Genomic DNA, 18,971 nt, shown 5'->3' on the forward strand with positions numbered 1-18,971 from the left:
TGCAATGTCGACATTCTATCATTATTATGTAGTTACACCAGATTCCAACAATATCCACTAAATAAGATTTCAAAGATTTTCATTAACTATCATATTCAAAGCTAAACTTACTTTAAAATGCAATTTAAAAAGATGTATCATTTTCTAAATAAAAAAATCCTTTATGTCTTAGTTCAATAAAAAAAAAGCAATTTCAGCTCTTAAGAGTTGTTAATTAGCAAACATCCAACAATTATACTATAATTTTATTTATTTATTTTTACTGCGACGACGTAAAAACCCGTCGTCGCTAACTTTCGATGTACACTGGGTAAACTCCCGGCTTAACATAAGAGACTAAAAACTCAAATTATCAGATAAATCGCACTGAGCAAACCTTGTACGACAAGCTCGCCCAACAAAAGGTTGGCAGAGAGAATTGAACTTCTGATAATTTTTTAGGAGTTTACTTAATTCACCAACTCAGACACTCGTTTGAGAACAATTTTATTTATACTTGCAAAAATGCTATACCGGGGCCATCAAGATTTGGCCTGGATAATCGTTTATTAAAGAAAGCTGAAACAAAAACTAAATTTGTCTGAAATAAAATTTGGTAGTTTTTTTGTGTTTGTTGGGAAAAATAACTACATTTAACCACATTTTGGTGCTCTCAACAACTAACACGGCAACCCAAAAATTATTACTTTGAATTGTGCGAAAAAATGACAATAAAGTTGATAATCCCCCAAATTATTAATACATAATTCCAAGTAGAGGAGAAGGTGTGGACAAGAGTTGTCGATTCCTTGTGATAAAGTGAATAACTTTTATGTTTAAAATAATTATTTCAAAATTTTATCCTTTCCATAATTATGAAACTGAAAGGTAGAAATTTCGATTATGTGTGGGGCTGGAGGTGTAGGATAAGCTCAAGCATAATGCTCGGGCATAATTTGTGTCTGCTCAATGATAGTACATTAGTACAATCTTTAGCCTATATTCTCTAAAATCAATTGTACTTAAACATGGAATAGTTCTTTTAAAAATATACAAGCGTACAAGTGAAAAAACCCATTAATAATAATAATTTTTATTTACGTTTTCAATTGTCCAAAATATACTACACAACCTTGATCTGTTAATAATGTATTATTGCAACCGTAAAAAAAAAGTATTATTGCATGTGTGCCAGCATTAACGAGCATAACATACATCTTCTTCTTTAATCTTAATCATAATGATTTTTAAAATTCAAGGTTTTAAAAAACCATTAATTTCATGGAGGAGATTATCTGGTACGACCTCATGTTGATCTCCCATGTTACAACATGAGGGCGAAAAAAAGAGAAACAGAGAGAGGATCTCTCTCACTTTTGGGGCTACTTCGATGCTCCTCTTCTTGCAGGCACTGCAAAGGTATCAAAGGGTGCATATTTTTTTGCATTTGAGATGTTCGCGAAATTAACTTTTGGATTATCTCGGTAGGCACTGCACACAGATACAACACGTCCTTGATAATTGCCTAGTTCTGCTTGGACTGCCGGGCTAATTCAATGTAGTCATAATTTATTTTGGAATTAATTTGATGAGCGTCCTAAATATAATGTTAGGTAAGGATAGTACGATCTCAATTAATCTCTTTCCTTTTTCTTAGGGAAAAGGTTGTACAATTATATTGAATTTGTTAAGTACGCACACTTCAATAAAGTACGTACGTGAACATCCCAGTACAATTTCAGAACCACAAGGAAATTATTATGAAAAAAACATACACCACAAGTACTAATCAGCAATTGTTTGATACATTTGAAATTAAAGAGATTCTCCAATTTTCATTCACAAAATTAGTTTTAGTACATACCCCAAATCCCCATGTATATATATAGTACAGATATATTTGGTTAATAACTGAATTCTAAGTAATTCAATTATTTCTAGTCAATTTTTATGTCAATGAAATATTAAACAAAATTCGTCAGTGCAATGACCAATTGTAAAATTCTTATATTATCTCTATCAACTTTTATAATTATCTAATACCCACATTTTGATTTAAATTACAAAACTATTCTTATTTCACAAACTGATCACAAAATTGGCGATTTTTTTATTATAGAAAAATGACAAAACCACTTATATAGTTTGTACCACGTATTTTTCGATCACTTAAAAATATTTTTCGCACATATCTATCGACACCCAAATTAAAGCATCTCTATACAATATATTTCAAAAAATAAAAATAAAATAAAACACCCAGGGTGTATTGTGGATCCCTAATTACCAAAATAACTTTCACATTGACCTAAGCGTGTCTATAGTTATACTTATATCGTTCTCATTATACAAAACTAGTTCAATTTTAACCTTTTATTTTACATAGCATCGATTTCCTAGTAAGATTAAAAAAAAAAAGAAGAAAGAACATTTAAGAACTAAATCAAAGCATATGTAAAAAGTAGTTTTTTCTTAACAGACAGCGCTTAATTAAAACCTTCCGTGAAAATTAATTTCAAAATTTGACAAGGAAAAAATGCAACCTATTTTCTGAGCATTAAGCTGCTGCTTGTGATTGAGGCCTTCTCAACGTTATTACCCTATATCCGTAGCCCAACTGAATATTAAAAGCCAAAAAACCAATGGGCTGATTTGGCCCAATAAATTTCACAATTACTTCAAAAAGGCTGATTTTTTCCCACACGCGTTGGCCCGTATACGCAGAGATGCAAAAGAGGGATCTTAGCAAGCTGGGTGGAGCATCCGGCGGTTCGGCCGCTCCTGCCGCCAAGAGAGGCCGTCCCTTCGGCAGCGGGACTAATTCTGCAGCCGCAGTTGCTGCGGCGGTGGGGGGTGATTCCGTCGCTCCGTCAATCCTCCTTGGTCCCTCCCTCCAGGTTCACTCGGCCTTCGCGGGTTGGCATATTCTTAAACCCTAATCTGTCTCTGTAGTTATTTCCATAATGATTTTGATTTTTCTTTGTATTTCTGGGCTAATTCTTCAATGCACGCTGAATGAGTTATTCTATGATGAAAATTTGGAATTATTGTGTATAAAATAATAGGTGTTTTTTTTTCCCAATAAAGAAAGACATAAAGTAGTAACTACGATTATATGAACTCCTTGAGATGGAATTGTGAACTTCATCACATATATTTTTCGTTTGCGAGTTAGAATTGGCGGGTTCCTCAAGTTTTGGAACGATTTAATTTAAAATTTAGATAGCTTACGCTTTAGGAAATTGAAGGATGAAACTTTACTGATTTTTTTAGGAGAAGGGTGTACATGCGTAAGGGATTTAAGATATCAAAACACCAGGTTAAAAAATGAACGGTGTTTATTCAATAATATTATTTCTGAAATAGACTCGGACAAGTGTTGCGTCTATTCTTTCCATCCAATTTACCCAGTGCAAATAACAAGCTGTATCTTCTTTTGCAACAATTTTATCAGAGCAGAACAACAAAAGGATAGTTTTGGCTCTTCAAAGTGGACTAAAAAGTGAATTGACTTGGGCTTTGAATGCTCTCACATTGCTTTCATTTAAAGAGAAAGATGAAGTCCGGAAAGATGCAACTCCTCTTGCCAAAATTCCAGGGGTGCTTGACGCTTTGCTTCAAGTTGTATGTTTCTCCTCTGACAATTTTGTTGTATGCATTGCCATTTTTAAGTCTACAGTCCCTATGATTCGGTTCTTTTCAATCAGAGCAGATAGATGAATGGCGTGAGATTGCTCTACCCAGGGTCCTTACAAAGGCACCAAGGGTGAAATTGCTCGGTACGAATACTGCTGTTACTGGATTCGGGAATGGATACGAGACTGGTGATTCTGTTCCACATCCTGGGTGAGGCAAATTACAATAACACACTAATCGGCATTCAAGGTTTCTATTTTGAGGTTGGAACTCACATTTATTTCAATCTGTGGCAGCACTGGATCTGGTTCCCCAAATGAAGAGGTTTCTGCACAGAAGACGACTACCAAGTCTCGCCCTTCCGGCTGGTGGTTTGAGGAAGATGGCCTCTTTAACCTTGACGAGGAAGGTCGTGCAGAAAAACAGCTCTGTGCTGTTGCAGCTTCAAATATTATCCGGAACTTCTCTTTTATGGCTGATAATGAAATAGCTATGAGCCAGAGTCGTCATTGTCTCGAAACTATGTTTCAGTGTTTGGAAGACAATATTACAGGTCAACAAAAAATTTTCGTGCTCTTATCCTTTCTTACAAGTTTTGCCGCTGTGCCATTTATTTTTGTTTTCCTTCGGTGATTTTAGAATGTTGCTGTTTGTTCCGAGACCTATGGAATGAACACGTTATGAGTTTTATTGTGATTAGATGTACTGAGAAAATATGCTTAAGATAAGAATGAGGTCAGAGATCTCCAAAATTTGCTTGATGGATTTAAAATTACAGAATTTCAAATTCATTATTTAATACAATTACATTTGTTTTGATACATGTAAATTATCTGTATTTCGAATTTTCTTATATTTATTTTAAACTTAGTCTCAACTATTTAAATGGATTTTCAGTTCTTCCAAAGTAATTTGAAATAGATACACACCAAATCCATTTAACAAATGTAATTCTAACAGTCCTTTAATGTGGACAGAAGACGAAGAACTTGTTACAAATGCCCTTGAGACCATCATGAATTTGGGCCCTTTGATAGACCTTCGAATGTTTCTCCCTTCAAAACCTTTCATAATGACGTAAGTTTTTATTTCCTATTTCATTTCATCACATCTCTGAAATTTGTCATCTTAAATGTGAATTATTGGTTCTTGATTGATCCACTGCAGGCCAAAACGTGTGGTCCAGGTCGTCATGACAATGTTGGGATCTCCTGTCAAAGCTTGGCAATGTGCCGCTGCAGAACTAATTGGTCGTTTAATACTTAATCCTGATAACGAAACTTTCCTTCAGTCATTTGTTCCACAGGTCAACTTTGTCCTAATATCCACGTCACATTCAAGTGTTGGTTTCATTTTCTGTCGGCTTCCTGACTTGTGATTGATTAAAAAATGCAGATTTATCGGAGATTAGTTGACATGATGAGCATTCCATCTACCGATGCTCAGGCAGCTGCAATCGGGGCGCTTTATAACTTCGCAGAAATTAATTTGGACTGTCGGTTGAAACTTGCCAGCGAGAGATGGTTGGATTAATTTCTGAAATATCTATGTCCTACATTTTTTTTTGGGATTTATCGAGGTAAAAGCCTGTATATAAACCACATGGCTGCGAATTTTCAGGGCAATTGACCGACTCTTGAAAGTGATTCGGACACCACACCCAGTTCCTGAAATTTGCAGGAAAGCGACATTGATTTTGGAGAATCTTGTGTTGGAGCCGCAAAACAAGCCCCTTCTACTAGCATATGAAAATGCATTTGCAGACATGCTTTTATCTGATACAAGGTACTCCGATACATTCGCTCGTATATTGTTTGAATTGACGTCTCGACCAAGTAGTAAAGTGGCATCTGCTCGTGGTATTTGGGGCATGTGATACAACCCTGTAACATTAGTTATTTTTCATCTTAGGCTCTGAAAATTGTCTGGCTAGTTGGCCATCTGATTTTCATCCTCACACTCGCAATCTATTTATGTCTGCTGTACTGAGTCTGTAGTGTCTCCTTCGCCGTGTAAGCATTCTTGATAAGTTAGTTGTTATGAATCCAAATCCCTCTGATTTTAATAGTGGCTCATCTTTTGAAATGACATTCCACGTTGATTCCGTTCCTATACACACACAAAACAGTCTTGGTGACACCATTTAATGTGCCGGTGTTCTTTATAGTAGAATACCAAATATCACGTTGAAGATCTTAACTGTAACGGGACAAGGGGCATCGGGGGTCTAGCGGCCCTAACAATAGCATCCTGAAAGGAGTGGAAGGTGATTGGGGAGGGCCCCTAGATTAGGCACGTGTAATGTTATTTTTGTTATCCGATCCTACTTTGTTGGACAAGCGCATATTTGTATACAATCCACCGAACAGGGTAACCTGTATGTATATGCATTTATTCGGTTTTTTCGGATTGGATCGGTTATTCTATCAAGGACAGCCAGAAAATTCGATTTAAGGGGTTGAAAGCTTGAAAATGATTTTTTTTATTGGACGAGGGGACGACGTGGGTCAATCAATTAGAAAAAGAATTGTTATTGTAAATATGAGGATCTCATATTATGGATGAGATAAAGTTGAGTTTCTATCCAACTAAAACTAATTATCCCATCTGAGTCTCTTACTAGCATTTAGGCCCAGTTTGGTTCGGGTGATAGGATTGATAATATATGGATAAATAATGTAATGTAATGTAATAAAAAATAAATTAGAAATGATAGTTAATATAATATTTGATTTGATTGATAGATTATATTTTATTGATTTGATTGATAGATTATAGTTTATTGATTTGATTGATTACATTATATATAAAAAATAATAAATTATCATTTTGTTCTTTTAACAATAAATAAAATATAAATAATATTATTTATAAGGGGTAATATAGTAATTTGAATTCGATGATTTGATTGATGTAAGATAAATAATTAATGATTTGATTGGTGTAAAATAAATAATTAAGAGATGGATAAATAATATCTCAAAAAAAAGCGCGAGATTGGATGTGATAAGTTATATCGGGACTAAATTTACATTCTTTAATAGTTGGTTACTAAATATAATATTTAACAAAAAATCTTATGAGATCGTTTTAACTGTCGGTTTTGTGATATAGATATTCGATCAACTCATTAAAACAAAATTTTTTATACCAAAAGTTTAATGTTTATTGTTGTTTATCGTAGATTTGGATCGTTTTATTTAATATTATTATTATTTTTGGGGTTCACCGACTCTGTTTGCACGCACATACCGTGGGCCTACCATGGTTGAAGAGATATAGACGAACAGTGGACTGAGTGCTGAGCCATCCATCCTTGTGCATTTAGATTTGCCTGAATCGATGGAGCAAATGCCACCCTGCACATTTTCTAGGTAATTGGTCCGTTGGGGGGCCCAATTGTAGGAAATTATCACAAGCCCAATTTTATGGCCCACATTTACTCTTCTCTGATCTGTTTGACTATTTAAAATAATTTTTGCGAACTCCAAAAGAAAGTCAAAAACACTCTCTGAATCTCCAAGAAGGCGCGCATAGTTAAAACTGTATAATGCTTTCGTGACTTGATTAACTTGAATTCGTTTGAAAAATCAACCAATTGATTTTCTAAAATCGAGTAATCAAATAATATTAGCTAGCCTCTTGTTTTGGTAGGAAGTTTATGTGCACATACATTGTTCCATCAAAATACTTAACAGTGACCAACTAATCACAGCCAATAAGAATATGATAAAGGTTACATCAATGAAAGCTTAACTCATACACGATTCTACCTAAAGAAACCATTTTTTTTTAAAAACTTTTGACAAAGTGAATGAATATCCCCACCTTTTTTTGAGAAGATGCAGGACTCCTGGTGGCTAGCAGCATATAGTTTGAAACAAGAAGATTTAAAATCGATTGAATATAGAGAAACTTTATATATTATGAGTCTATGACACGAAATTAAAATGGTGACTTATTCTGGTTTGGGTTGGGTGTAGTAGATGGGCACATGGTTTGCAGCCATATGTCAACAGGTGAAAAGGACTGGATAGATAAATGGTGTAGGTTTTTATGCGTACATTTATTTAAGAGTAATTGAATGATGAAAGCTGGATTCCAGAAGCAAGGCCCACTGCAAAGTTTACAGTTCAAGCTGTCAACATACGATACAGCCCACCCACCACCAACTAAATGCCCCTATCACCTTGGTGTTGAAGCTTTCAGATATCCCATATTGTATTTTGGTTTCCACACACGAAAGATTTTAGGAAACACTTTTTAGCTTTTTCTTCATAAAATTTTACAAAATTTCAAAAATTTATGATAAAGAAGTTGGGAAGTACTTTTTAGAAGCTCTCCCAAACACTACCTTAGTGACCCCTAATTTTCAGCCGATTCTTGTATATAATGAATCAACATAGATCACAGCTTTATCAAACTCTTTTCATTAAATTTATTATTGGATTATTGATCGAGCTCGAGTGCCTTCGAATCGACGACGCTCGAGTTTTGTACGAAAATCTTAGAACTCGAAGGAATATGGGATTGAAGGGTATCATAGCTTGTGTAGAACAGTTTGTTTTTAGTGCATGATTATGCATGTGAGAAAACTCAATATACAATGAATCAATGGAACCTCTACATTTGCCCTTCATAGAAACATTTCCCCTTTTTTTGTACTCCCAAATAATAACTTCCTTAATTGGAATGACATCTATAATTTCTAAAATGCAATATTCATTATATTATATCATACAAATACTTCACAATTTTCACTAAGAAGCATGTCCTATCAACCAATGTGTGTGACTTTAGGCACCTCAACAGGGAACTCATCAACCTCATCCATCCAAGGGTTCTTCTCCTTAGCCGGTTCAATCCGCCTCAACGCCTTCCAAACCGCGCTGTTGCACTTGAATCCGGAACCAAATGCGATTTGCCACGTCCTGTCGCCCTTCCTGATCCGCCCCTTTGCCTCGGAATATGCCAACTCATACCATAACGAACTGCTGGATGTGTTACCGAACCTGTAAAGAGTCATCCTTGATGGCTCCATATGCCATCCGCTCAACTCGAGATTCTTTTCAATCTCATCCAACACCGCTCTTCCACCGGCATGAATGCAGAAATGCTCAAAAGCAAGCTTGAAATCCGGGATATAGGGCTTGATTTTCATCTTCAGTACTTTTCTTGCAACCAGTGTGACAAAGAATAGTAACTGTTCGGACATGGGGAGGACTAATGGGCCTAAAGTAGTGATGTTCGTCTTCAGCGCCTCTCCTGCCACGGCCATCAGGTCTTTGGAAAGTGCGACGCCTACTTCTTTCTTTTCGTCCTCTTCTTGAAACACGCATCCATAGCTCTTATCGTCCGCACCTTTGTGGGTCCGGACGGTGTGTATGAGTTGATACTTTGCACGATGTTTGTCCGACGGTTTGTTGGATAGGAGGATGGCGGCTCCACCCATTCGGAAGATGCAGTTGGAGACGAGCATTGATCGATTGTTGCCAAAATACCAGTTTAGGGTTATGTTCTCCATGCTCACTACCAAGGCATATGAGTTGGGTTGAACCTGTCACATTATTGATTCAAAAGTTAGGAGTTAGTAATACTTTTTTCCAATGTGTGACATGTGATTTGGTCATCTACCTGAGTTAATGTGTCACTTTCTGGTTCTTGACAAACGATAACTCCGATAAATGTAAATGAATTGAGATTATTCGAAATAAATTATTCGTTGAGTACTGTAAATGTAAATGTTTAGCACAAAATTGAAGAATAAAAAAACGGAGCTTTTCCATTATCATTCCCTTGGAAAACGAGAATATCTATCTATATAGATAGATATGGTAATAACTTTTGCATTTAATATGAACAATTTTAGCGTTGACAAATAGTAGTTCACGCCAATAATTGATGTCATAGCCCTTGTATCTATATCCTTCATAAGGTGGAGAATGCATGATTTGCAAGCATTGCCTAAGTATTTACTTGCCTTTATAGGCATTTAACATTGGCTGCTTTAGGTGTTCTAGCACTTCTAGCACAACTTTCTTTTGCAAAATTATCTAAAACTTCAAATTTAGTCCTTATTCAACCAATCTTATTCAATATCACATCATCAAATTATTAACTATACACTAAATCCTACGACTGTCGTCAGAAAAAAAAAAAGTCAAAACAAACAAACAAACTTGTGAATAAACAAATCAAACATAAAAATATCACGAAACAATATAAGATGAAATCCAATTTCACAAGGCTAATTAAGCAAAACAAAAAAAAAAGGACCAACCTGCAGAAGTTGCTTGGCAAGATCAATGGATATCAAACCAGCACTGCACCCCATTCCACCAAGATTATAGCTCAAAATGTTCCCTCTAAGCTTATAATGGTTCACTACCATCGCGGAAAGAGACGGTGTCGGGTTAAACAAGCTGCAATTCACCACAAGAATCCCAATATCCTTAGCTTTCACGCCGGTTTTCGCCAGCAATTCGTCAATCGCCCCGAACATAATCATCTCCGCTTCTTTTCTTGCCTCCGACATGCATGGATTCGCCGGCACGCTCAAAATCGCTTCCGGGAAGTACGTCTTCTGTCCCAAACCCGACCTCTCCAAGATTTTCTTCTGAAAAGCCAAGTTTTCAGGTGTGAAAATATTCGCATCAATCGATCTTTCCATAAACGTTTCTTTGCTGCAAATAAACTTAGGATCGGGCTTGTAACATGCAAAGTCGACTAGGTACACTTTTCTTGGCCTAGTCATGAAGTAGAGAGTTGTTAAAAAGACCATGAGCGAAGAGCACACAAACACCGAGACAAGATTGAATTTTAGGTGATCCCATAAAAGGACCAAATCCTCGACCGTTATGCTGGAGAGATGAACCGAGGAAAGAGCAAGTAAAGGGACTAGAAACAAGAACATGGCATGTGATATGAGGTAATGATAGCCAAGTTTCACATATTTCAGCCTCACGGATTGAACAAAGCTAGGCAAACCATTACGCTCTTTTCTCTCACTCGTGGAGTCGATCGAAATCTTTCCCGTTTCGGCATTATTTTTGTTCATGATCCCCTCATTCCCCATGTTGCTAAACAAGGATAAAGATCAAATCTTTGGCTAGCTAAGACAAGCCCTGAAATTTGAAAACCAGTAGAAGAATAGATTTCCTGGAATGATGGAGAGGGGAGAATTAAAGCTAACTTTGTGTATGCAAAAATGGAGGGGAAGTGTGTGAGAATTTAAAGAGAGGAAGTGTGTGTAAGTGTGTGGGAATGGATGCAACCACCCCCAACGAACCCTTTTAATTGTAGGCGCGGAGTGGCATTGAATTTGCCAGACGGGGAAATAGCAGGATCGATATATTTCGTGTGGAGTGATTTTATCATGCTTTTTTTTTTTTTACGGCAATGATACATGTACGCCATATTGAGAGTTACATGTTGGGTTACACGTTACACTTGAAATTATATGATTATCCTACATGCATTTTTGAAAGATTTTTTTCAAATAAAGTGCAGGGATAATCAAGTAATTTCAAGTGCAATGTGCAACCCAACTTGTAGTTTTCCGTATACATGTAGCATTACCTTTTTTTTATTATTGGTTACTTTGGTCCACACTTGCCAGGTTGATTTCTGTTTTGCCACGCCTTTGCATGTGGCTAGCTGTTCAGGTTTCCATTCCAGGTTTTTTTTTAATTTAATTTAATTTTATTCCCATTTCATATTGCGTCATACAGTATGATAGATACAATTCAAATTTCAAGGTTGAAGTTTGAAAGATTTTTGTTTTTTATTTTAGAAAAAGAAATATTTTCAAAATATATAATATTAATGAACCGTATACATTTATCTTGCAGACAGCTCCGCGAATCCGATGTGATCCTTTAATTTCTACGTACGAATCAGAAATATAATAAATATATAGGATTGACTTTTATTTTTCATATTTTAACAATAGTTGCATGCAGAATAGATAACATAATTAACCACGTTTTGATTTGCTTTTTGCATCATTACAATATTTTTGGTGTAACATATTCTTGATTATTTCGTATTAAATTATTTAATATTTATACAAATCTAAAAAACAGTGGTTTGCCTATAATATTTTGCACATTAGAAAACAAAACAAATAACATTAGTAAGCAATTTTCGAGTCATACATTAAAATTTATATAGTCAGTCTTTCTCGATTATGATAAAATTATACGGTGGTAGGGGATTTAAATGTTATTATATATATGGAAAGATTAAAAGAGTAGTACTGTCTTATTTAGACGTAAATGCATAATTAAACATGTGGAAGGTTTGAAGTTTTTCTTAGGTTTCAAGGAAAATGTAACACTTTAATGTGTATCAAGACCATGCAATGTGCCAAGGATGAATATTTAGGGTTAAAATTTGAAAACTGATATGTTAGTGAATATAGACAATTTAGTCCTATAAGTTTTCACTTTTGTTTTTTGGTTTCCTAACATGTTAGTGTTGTATTTTAGTCCTATAATTTAATGTTTTGTTGGTTTTAGTCTTATTTCACCGGCATGCTATGTGTCACTGAATATACTGATGTGATGTTAGAAAATATTAATGTGACACTAAAAAATTGATCAACTGTTTAATGTCACATACTTATTTCTGCACTATGACGGAATATGACTAAAAACTAACAAAAAGAAAAGTTCCAAGACTAATAGGACTAAATTAAAAAAAATTTCCTTTATAATTTATTCGGTCCCTTATGCACTTCAATGGGATAAATTGTTTTTTTCCCTCAATTTGTACGTTTTTAAAAAAATTTTTTGAATATGGCATCAATCAATATTGACCTTCCTCTGTTAACTTGTACTTAAAAAAAATTTAAATCATCTTTCAATGGTGTTCTACCGTTCAAAAAAAAAGAGAAAACGGGAAGGTTATATTTGATAGTTCATGAGTTTGACGTTGGAGAGGATTTACTTTAAAATAATACAATATAATAGGTCTTCTCTTTTCTCATATATATACGTTTTTTTAAATTACAACAAATACGATAATTTTTATTATACTCTCCCTTTTTATATATATATATATATATATATATATATATATATATATATAATAAAATCCCATGTGTAAAATAAATTATCATTTATAACCATTTGTTTTAAAAAAATTTTGTTGGTTTTAAGATAATAAACCAACGAAAATACCCATAACTCTATAAGCTAATGAATGGGCATGTTAGGATCGAAAGCACAAATTCTATATTTTTCAGAAATTCACCAAACAAACACACACAATAATAACAAGAACACAATCTCAGATATTCAACAAAAATCAAACACACAGATCAACCACCAACTCACGCGAAAGCGATTAAGCAATACAAATATTTACGTGGTTCGGCAAGGAATTTGACTACGTCCACGGAAGAGCAACACAATACTTTTTATTGATCACGAACAAGAGAAAAAAAATCCAAGCTCAAACCAGAGCTAATTACATAACCTGAACAGAAAACTTTAATGCTAGATACTGACTCAATTCAAACTTAAACACTTTGAATTATTTCGTTACAATATGCGCCCCAGTTCTCTCTCTCTCTGAATTCTCTCTTCTCTTCTCTCTCAAAATATTTTTCTGGAGGTTGAAGAATATGTTATGTTGGTTATTTTGTTACGGCTATCTTTCATTTGCTTATATAAAGAACCCAACGACTTTCTTTGGGCAAGAATAGCCCTATAAGTTCTTTACGTCTTGAAGCAATCGATTTGCCCTCACAGTTTGATCTCCTTCGATCTGCTCCTCGCACCAAGCTCCAAACTTCACGAACAATCGATCTGCAAACAGAACTCATCTGCCCATCATCTTTGATCTGATCACAGTAATTGATCTGACCCCTGAACTCATATGATCATTAAGCTCATCTGATTTCTACTTCGATCTGATATCTACTCTTTTTCAATCAAATTGACAGAAGCACACTTCAACATGACAAAAAGTGATATATTTATCATCTCTATGTTAATATATTATTTCCTCATGAATGAAAATTAAATGATGAGTTGAAAATGGAAAATAAATAAAAATATTAATAAAACAAAAGATTACGATAATTTCTAGAAACCGAGTCGCATTTAATAAACAAACACGTCATAGAATGTGATTGTTTTAAAACCTTTTAAAATGTGATTTTTATATTATTATTTTTTAAAAAGCAAAGTGGGAACCATATATTTAATTCCCCTTTGAACGAGACAGACCAAAGTGTATTGTCGCGCACAGTTTATTTCAAATCCGTGAATTTTTAGGTGCGAAATTCCCCTTTGAGTTTCAAATATAATATAAAATTCAAAAATCAACATATATCGTTCAGACCTTGTCACGTACACATGTTTTAAGATACATAAAAATAAAAATCTTATGAGACAATTTAACGAATCAATTTTTGAAATAGATTTATAATTTGATTCAAATAATAAAAAAGTATTATTTTTTATTTCAAAAATATTATTTTTTTACTATAAATATAGATCGAACTAATTTATTTTATGAATATAATTCAATAAGATCATATCACAAAAGACATATACTATCTTTACACATGTTTCCAATGTTTAATTACACTATTTTTTAAGGTTTACGTGGGATGATTATTTTCTTAAAGGAGGTTTTTCGAATCCCATTAGTTACAAAGTGAGAAGTGACCCTAAATTTTGATAGTTTTCCGTGTATCCTGTTAATATAAAATTTATTAAGCTTTTGATTTGGAAATATTTAGTAATATCAAATATGACATGATGAGATGCCAGTTTAATACTGATATACAAATTAAAAATAGAGTAAAATAAAATACGATCTGCCACATTTCCAGTTCACATTTACAGTACTGCTCAATTAGCTACGAAACTCCATGTTAACTTATAGGAATAATAAAATTGAAAAAGGAAAAAGAAAAAGGAGTTAATTTAATTACAATACAAGAAGAAAAATAGAATGAGGACTTAAATTTTGATTTCAGTTTCTAAAAGCGAAAACTGAAACGAAGACCAGAATTGAAACTAAAATAATGTTTGTAACATCTAAAAACGTGACTATAGATTTTTTCTTCACAAATTAATTTTGTACGTGTTGAAAACATTTATAATCACCTTGTTGTTTAAAGGTTAAAACCATGATCGAAATCATAGATTAGTTAAGTTTTAAAGTTTTGTAAAATACATACATACATACATATATACATATATATATATATATATATATAGTTTTAATCTCACGCACCCTAGGGTGCGGGGATCCATGTGCACCCGTGCTCAAACAATTCTGATTGCTCTGAAATTTTTACGGTAGGGTCGTCTCGAAAATGCGAATTCAACGATATATCATATGATACAAATTTCAATCTTGATGGTTGAAAATGTGAAGATGACTGAAAATTGCATATTTCACCTAATTTTTGGTAATTTTCAAATTTCCAACCACGGAGATTGAAATTTATATCATAAAAAAAAGTCAAATATTATTTAATGCAACGCAGTCCTATATGAGTCGTTTTCTTTTATAGTAATATGTGAAGAACTTAGTTAAGTAAGCCGTTAATATAATGAATGAATAATTAATTAAGTAATTGATTGATTTATTTATTGAGAAGAGATATATTTTTAATCGAGGGCCATTCACTATTAATTGCCTTAACGCTTGTAACGATCACTGACCAACTGTAATACCCAACTATGTGGCATATTGTGGTCTTTAAACAATAACAGGGTAGCTTGTCCTAATCCACAAAATTAAACACCCCACAATTTTATGACACATTATTCATTTTATATATTATAAAAATACTTTATCTCTAAAAAATATTATAAAATACATCATATGTCTCATATATATATATATATATATATATATATATATATATATATATATATTTATTTAGACTAGTGTGTATGAACTTTGTCATTTTACCCTCATTTACTGAATGTTTTAATAATTAAATTGATGAATGAATAATTAAAAAGCAAATTAAATAGTATAATGTTAAATGTATGTCCAATATATCATACGTACATAGATATTTATATTAATTATATCGTTAGATAATTTTGCTATTATATTAATGTGAGATTTTATATTCAATATATAATGAAATTTGACAAATGAACTTTTGTTTTGAATTTTTTGTGATGTAATATTTGATGTATATGTTAGTTTACATCTTATTAAATAGAGATAGATTGGTGAAAAAATAGATAAAATAATGAAAAATATGAAAAATGAATTATATTTTTGAGATGGAAGAAATAAGAAATCCAATCTAAATATACGACGGATTAACCCACACATCTGAATATTTTTTTTTATTGTTATTATCGTCATATATGTGTATATATATATATATATATATATATATATATATATATATGCACTATATGCTTGTCGAGTCACAGAACCCACGTCGTTTATCGAGAGTATTAATATTCGAAAATTTGAAATTATGCCTTTATTGTTTTTTTTGTTTTTTGTTTTTTTTTTTCAAAATTTCATTAGCTTTAATCTTTTTTTAAACACATTCAATTTAGCTTTTAGGTATCTAGAAGAAGGTTTAACTTAACTTCCGTGTGAGTTCATTCACTTTTATATGATTGAACAAAAATTAATTATACTTTTTTCCCATCGTATGGAATCTAATTAATGATAATTTATGTTTTGCTACAGAGTTCGAAAGCATAGTATTTTTTCCATTGTATATGGAATCTAATAATATAATTTATGTTTTGCTGCAGAGTTCGAAAGCATAGTATTAGGGTCACAATAACTGTCCTTTCCAGAGAATGATCAAAATATAGTATTTGAGTATTTATGGTATAATTTAAAAGATTTAAAGTATATTATTAACAATAATTTTTAATAAAACAGTAAACACTTGATATATATATATATATATATATATATATTATATATATATATATATATATATATATATATATATATATATATGATGATTAACATATTGAAATTTGAAAGAGGAGTTCAGACTTCAGATATACATCATCAACAATAAATAATCGCGGTAAGATCGTCATACGGGTTAATTTTATAATACAGATCTCTTACTCTATTCGAAAAATAAAAATATAATATTTTTTATATTAAAAATATTATTTTTCAATTCATATATGAATAATGTCAATCAATTTTACAAATAAATATAGTTGACCATCTCACAAGATACCTGTACTAACAATAATTAAGGGATTGAGAGCTGAACCTTATAACCTTTTATTAATTATGATTATGATATGACATTATATCTAGCTAGCAATGTGAACCGATGAAAAGGGCTTTTACCAAATACCAGACAACTGATCGGAGTCTAATCTAATTATCACAATATCGAAGTTACACTAGAATTGTTGTACCATAAAAAAAAATCAACATGAAATTGTTACAAATCAATTGTAGTAGCCCGGTTCCATTTTTAAGATTAAATGGTTAATCATGTTTATAATTAAGTAAAACATGATTAAAAAATTTTAATATGATCAATCGAACCAAGAAATCGGATCCAGAACGTCCAAAATTGGTTAAGGAACAAATTTGGTCCGAGTAGTTCGGATGGTCCAAACTAAGGCTGGCATACCGTACCGAAATACCGGAATTTTGGCACACCGTACCGAAATTTTTTCGATATACAGACATTTTTCGGTATATCGAATTTTTTTTCGGTATTTATACGATATCAATATGGATTTTTTTCATACCAAAGTTTCGGAATTTTACTATCGGTATCGGTGTGAATTTTTTTCATACCAATATTTGTAGTAAGGTTAACCGAAAACCACCCCTAGACTCCAAACTACATAGCTTAAGAGATCGGATGGTCCGATGATCACTTCGGAAGAACTGGTCCGAACTACATAGCTTGAGAGATCGGATGGTCCGATCACTTCGGAAGAGGCGAAGTAGTTCGGAAGCTCTATGGAGTTCGGAACGTTCGAACCAGAGATCGGAGCGTCCGAACGCAATTTGGCCATGCAACTGGTGAGGTGTCAACTCTGTTCGGACACGCAGGAGTTCGGAACGTCCGAAGCGTCCGATTGGTGCATGCTGCGAGCCTGCGACGTGGCTTGCATGCGAGATCGGAACATCCGAAGTAGGAGTTTGGATCGTCCGATCTCCACCTATAAATAAGCCCTCCGAGAATCAAATTTCTCTTACCAATTCAGAACTTTTCTCTCTTTTTTTGAGTTATTAGGGGTGTTTCCAATCTTCCTAGACTTGGTTCGGGAGTTGGCGAGGTGCTCCAGAGTCGCAGCGGAGTGGTGCCCAAGTTCTGGGGAAGTCGTCATCAGCGGGCCGACAACGAACGGAAGTATTCTTAAGTTCACTATAAATAGTTAGGGAGTATGTAATATCTTAGTTAAAGCTTTTAGAACAAGATTATGATGCATGATAATTTTGCATTGTAGTGCTGACTATAGGCTTGAACATTAGAGCTGATGTAGCTTGCCTAGTATCTAAGGTACAAAAGTACTGTCTGAGATATCCTGACTGAGTATGCATGTATTATGTGTTGCATGATTTATATGGCGTAATTTCATTTATTGCGACATGTTATTATGCTGCATTTCATGAGCATCTTGAGCTATATCTTTGTGATATCCGGTAATAGGGTGTTGATCCTAATTGTTAGTGGAGGGTTGGACATGTGGACTCGTGTCAGGTCACAAAGTATTTCCACTGTCGGGTATGTGAGCCACCTCCTGGGCGACGACGCAGAGTGTTACTTACCCAAGGCCCATGTTTGAACTTGATATTCTTGACCTTGTGTCTTGGTACCTTATATACTTGCATACATGCAAATATAATAATGTATACTTATATTGAGCATTTTATGCTCACGTTCTCGTACTGGTTTTGGACACCCTATTCCACAAGACAGGTCTCAGACTTGATGGAGCAGGAGGTTCAGGAAGACCATAGTTGAAGGATGGCAGCAGTGGTGGAGATAAGTTTCAGTAGGGTTTTTAAGCACTTTGTTTGTATTTTGAATAAAAACTTTCGATATGATTGTATAACTATTTTAGAGTTAGTTATCTTGAGTTGTTATATTTTAAGTTTCCGCTATTTGTGCTCTGAATCCTCTGATTATGATTTAATTAAATTAAATGCATGCTTAAATTCTTGATTAGTACCTGATCACGGTGCGAGTCACTACACCAATAGAGACAAAATTTAATTACAATAAATGTCGAGAAATTCTGATTTTTTTAATCAATTATTATTTGTATTTCGTGCAAAATCTATGAGATGACAAGAGATAAATAATATAAAGTTAATAATCAATATACTTAGATAAGATAATATTGAATGCAAAAGTC

The 18,971-nt window shown here is 33.4% G+C and overlaps 2 protein-coding genes across 2 annotated transcripts; one reads left to right on the forward strand and one right to left on the reverse strand.

The window, feature by feature from the left end:
* The first annotated feature begins 2,691 nt into the window (after positions 1–2,691).
* LOC140865375 (armadillo repeat-containing protein LFR) lies at positions 2,692–6,009 on the forward strand. Its single transcript, XM_073269993.1, has 8 exons — positions 2,692–2,895; positions 3,434–3,603; positions 3,692–3,825; positions 3,912–4,168; positions 4,593–4,692; positions 4,783–4,921; positions 5,011–5,138; positions 5,236–6,009. The coding sequence occupies exons 1-8, from the start codon at positions 2,706–2,708 to the stop codon at positions 5,489–5,491; spliced, it is 1,374 nt and encodes a 457-aa protein (XP_073126094.1). The 5' UTR covers positions 2,692–2,705; the 3' UTR covers positions 5,492–6,009.
* Positions 6,010–8,217: 2,208 nt separating this feature from the next.
* LOC140867615 (3-ketoacyl-CoA synthase 11-like) lies at positions 8,218–10,888 on the reverse strand. Its single transcript, XM_073272676.1, has 2 exons — positions 9,896–10,888; positions 8,218–9,172 (listed from the first exon to the last, which is right to left on the reverse strand). The coding sequence occupies exons 1-2, from the start codon at positions 10,688–10,690 to the stop codon at positions 8,393–8,395; spliced, it is 1,575 nt and encodes a 524-aa protein (XP_073128777.1). The 5' UTR covers positions 10,691–10,888; the 3' UTR covers positions 8,218–8,392.
* Positions 10,889–18,971: the final 8,083 nt, after the last annotated feature.

This window comes from Henckelia pumila, chromosome 4 (genome assembly GCF_033568475.1).
Source record: "Henckelia pumila isolate YLH828 chromosome 4, ASM3356847v2, whole genome shotgun sequence".
Lineage (NCBI taxonomy): Eukaryota > Viridiplantae > Streptophyta > Magnoliopsida > Lamiales > Gesneriaceae > Henckelia > Henckelia pumila.

What these genes read in the sequence shown, in the direction of transcription:
- LOC140865375 (XM_073269993.1), top strand. Translation starts at nt 2,706, where the DNA reads ATGCAAAAGAGGGATCTTAGCAAGCTGGGTGGAGCATCCGGCGGTTCG. An exon ending in TTTGGAAGACAATATTACAG is followed by an intron (nt 4,169 to 4,592) that starts GTCAACAAAAAA and finishes TAATGTGGACAG; the next exon opens with AAGACGAAGAACTTGTTACA. An exon ending in TCAAAACCTTTCATAATGAC is followed by an intron (nt 4,693 to 4,782) that starts GTAAGTTTTTAT and finishes GATCCACTGCAG; the next exon opens with GCCAAAACGTGTGGTCCAGG.
- LOC140867615 (XM_073272676.1), bottom strand. Translation starts at nt 10,690, where the DNA reads ATGGGGAATGAGGGGATCATGAACAAAAATAATGCCGAAACGGGAAAG. An exon ending in TTGCCAAGCAACTTCTGCAG is followed by an intron (nt 9,173 to 9,895) that starts GTTGGTCCTTTT and finishes ATAATGTGACAG; the next exon opens with GTTCAACCCAACTCATATGC.